The sequence below is a fragment of the Cyprinodon variegatus genome, unplaced genomic scaffold, assembly GCF_000732505.1.
Source record: "Cyprinodon variegatus isolate N-32 unplaced genomic scaffold, C_variegatus-1.0 Scaffold329, whole genome shotgun sequence".
Classification (NCBI taxonomy): Eukaryota; Metazoa; Chordata; class Actinopteri; order Cyprinodontiformes; family Cyprinodontidae; genus Cyprinodon; species Cyprinodon variegatus.
In genome coordinates this window covers 572,511-573,891 of record NW_015150782.1, presented here as the reverse complement: position 1 = coordinate 573,891, position 1,381 = coordinate 572,511, and the positions used below count along the sequence as shown (strand labels likewise).

General features: G+C 40.5%; 1 protein-coding gene across 1 annotated transcript in view; it reads right to left on the bottom strand.

Annotated features, from left to right (window-relative positions):
• The window catches only part of LOC107091208 (fatty aldehyde dehydrogenase-like), a 19,412-nt gene that overhangs the window by 6,517 nt on the left and 11,514 nt on the right, over positions 1–1,381 (bottom strand). Inside the window, exon 7 of the mRNA XM_015384999.1 lies at positions 794–935. Within this exon, the coding sequence (XP_015240485.1) occupies positions 794–935 (142 nt within the window). The remainder of the gene's footprint in view (positions 1–793; positions 936–1,381) is intronic.

Sequence of the window (1,381 nt, the reverse complement as noted above, 5' to 3'; positions counted from 1 at the left end):
ACATATTTTATAAGCACTACACACAAGATGCTGTTTAACAACATTTGAACTTTGACACTTTGAAAAGGGTTACATTTAAACTTACCAGTGAAGGTAAATACGTGCCTTTTTAGCCAAATATAGTCTAAATAAGTCTGTTGTATGTGTCTTTATCCGATGTTTTCTTTTGAAGAAATAGAACTGTGCAGACGTAAACAGAGGTAAAACCCACGCTTATTATTTTTATCTGATATGCTGATATTCTCGGAATTGTAAAACAAAGCAAAATAACATATTCAAGGGACTGCAAATAGATTTATTGTATTTACATGGGTGCGGGAACTATAAGAGGAACTGACACTGAGCATTTTCAATATTAACTTCAATAGTTGTGAAAAAAGAGGCGACTGCTGCAACCACACTGTATTGTAAACTATAAACATGTTATTCAAATAGAATTATTGGTAGGGACAAGTAGGTTGGTGCCAAAATGTTGGTAGAGACATGTCCCTATGGTCCCTATGCAAACCTACGCCCATGATGTAAAAAGAGTTTTTTGGGGTAACCAGGAACTTGGGGCCCTAGGCAGCTGCCTAGTATTTCCTGATGGTAACCCCCTCTGATCACAGCCCTCTGAGCTGAGCCTTGGAGGAGTAACAGAAACAGCTTCCACATCAAGTCTGTTCCACCAAACAACAAGAGTTTTTCCACTGGAGCTGATGGAACTGGGTCCATTATCCGCCTCGCTGTATTTCAGAGACACTGGAGGCTGTTTAGGATCTGCTGTATGTTGATAATAGGATGCATCAGTTACCTATGTAGCCCTGGGATTCATCAGCATCTCCACCAAACGCAACGGTGCACCCGTCCATGAGACCCATGATCCTCCTGAACTGCCGCTGACTGACAATGCGGCCATAGTCGTCACTGGTCTTTGGGCTGTCGGCGTAAAACTCCTGCAGAGGCCCCCAGGGACCCCACGGAGAAACGTTAGAGACAAACAGAAGAATCCAAATCATTGTCAAACATTTACAGATTTCATTGTGTTTTTGTTGTAAACAAAGCAACAGAATGGAACCTCTTTACATATTGGTTTGCCAGGACAGTTTTTGATACAGTTTTAAATCAAGGTGTAAAGGTGCGCGCAGTCAAGGCTTCATTTGAACAACAGAGTTCGGTGTGGAATATCTTCTGACCTTTGGACAATTCATTTTACCAGATGTACTTGAATGTATCATAAGAAACGCGCTCTCACAGGTATAAAAACTGACCGAGAACATAGTTCCCACATGTCTGAAAAAGAACGGATCCAGAATAGGGCTGAAACAATTAATCAGATAAATGGATTATTTAATTTAGTATTCAATTCATGGTTAACTGGAGTATAGAGACTGTAAAACAT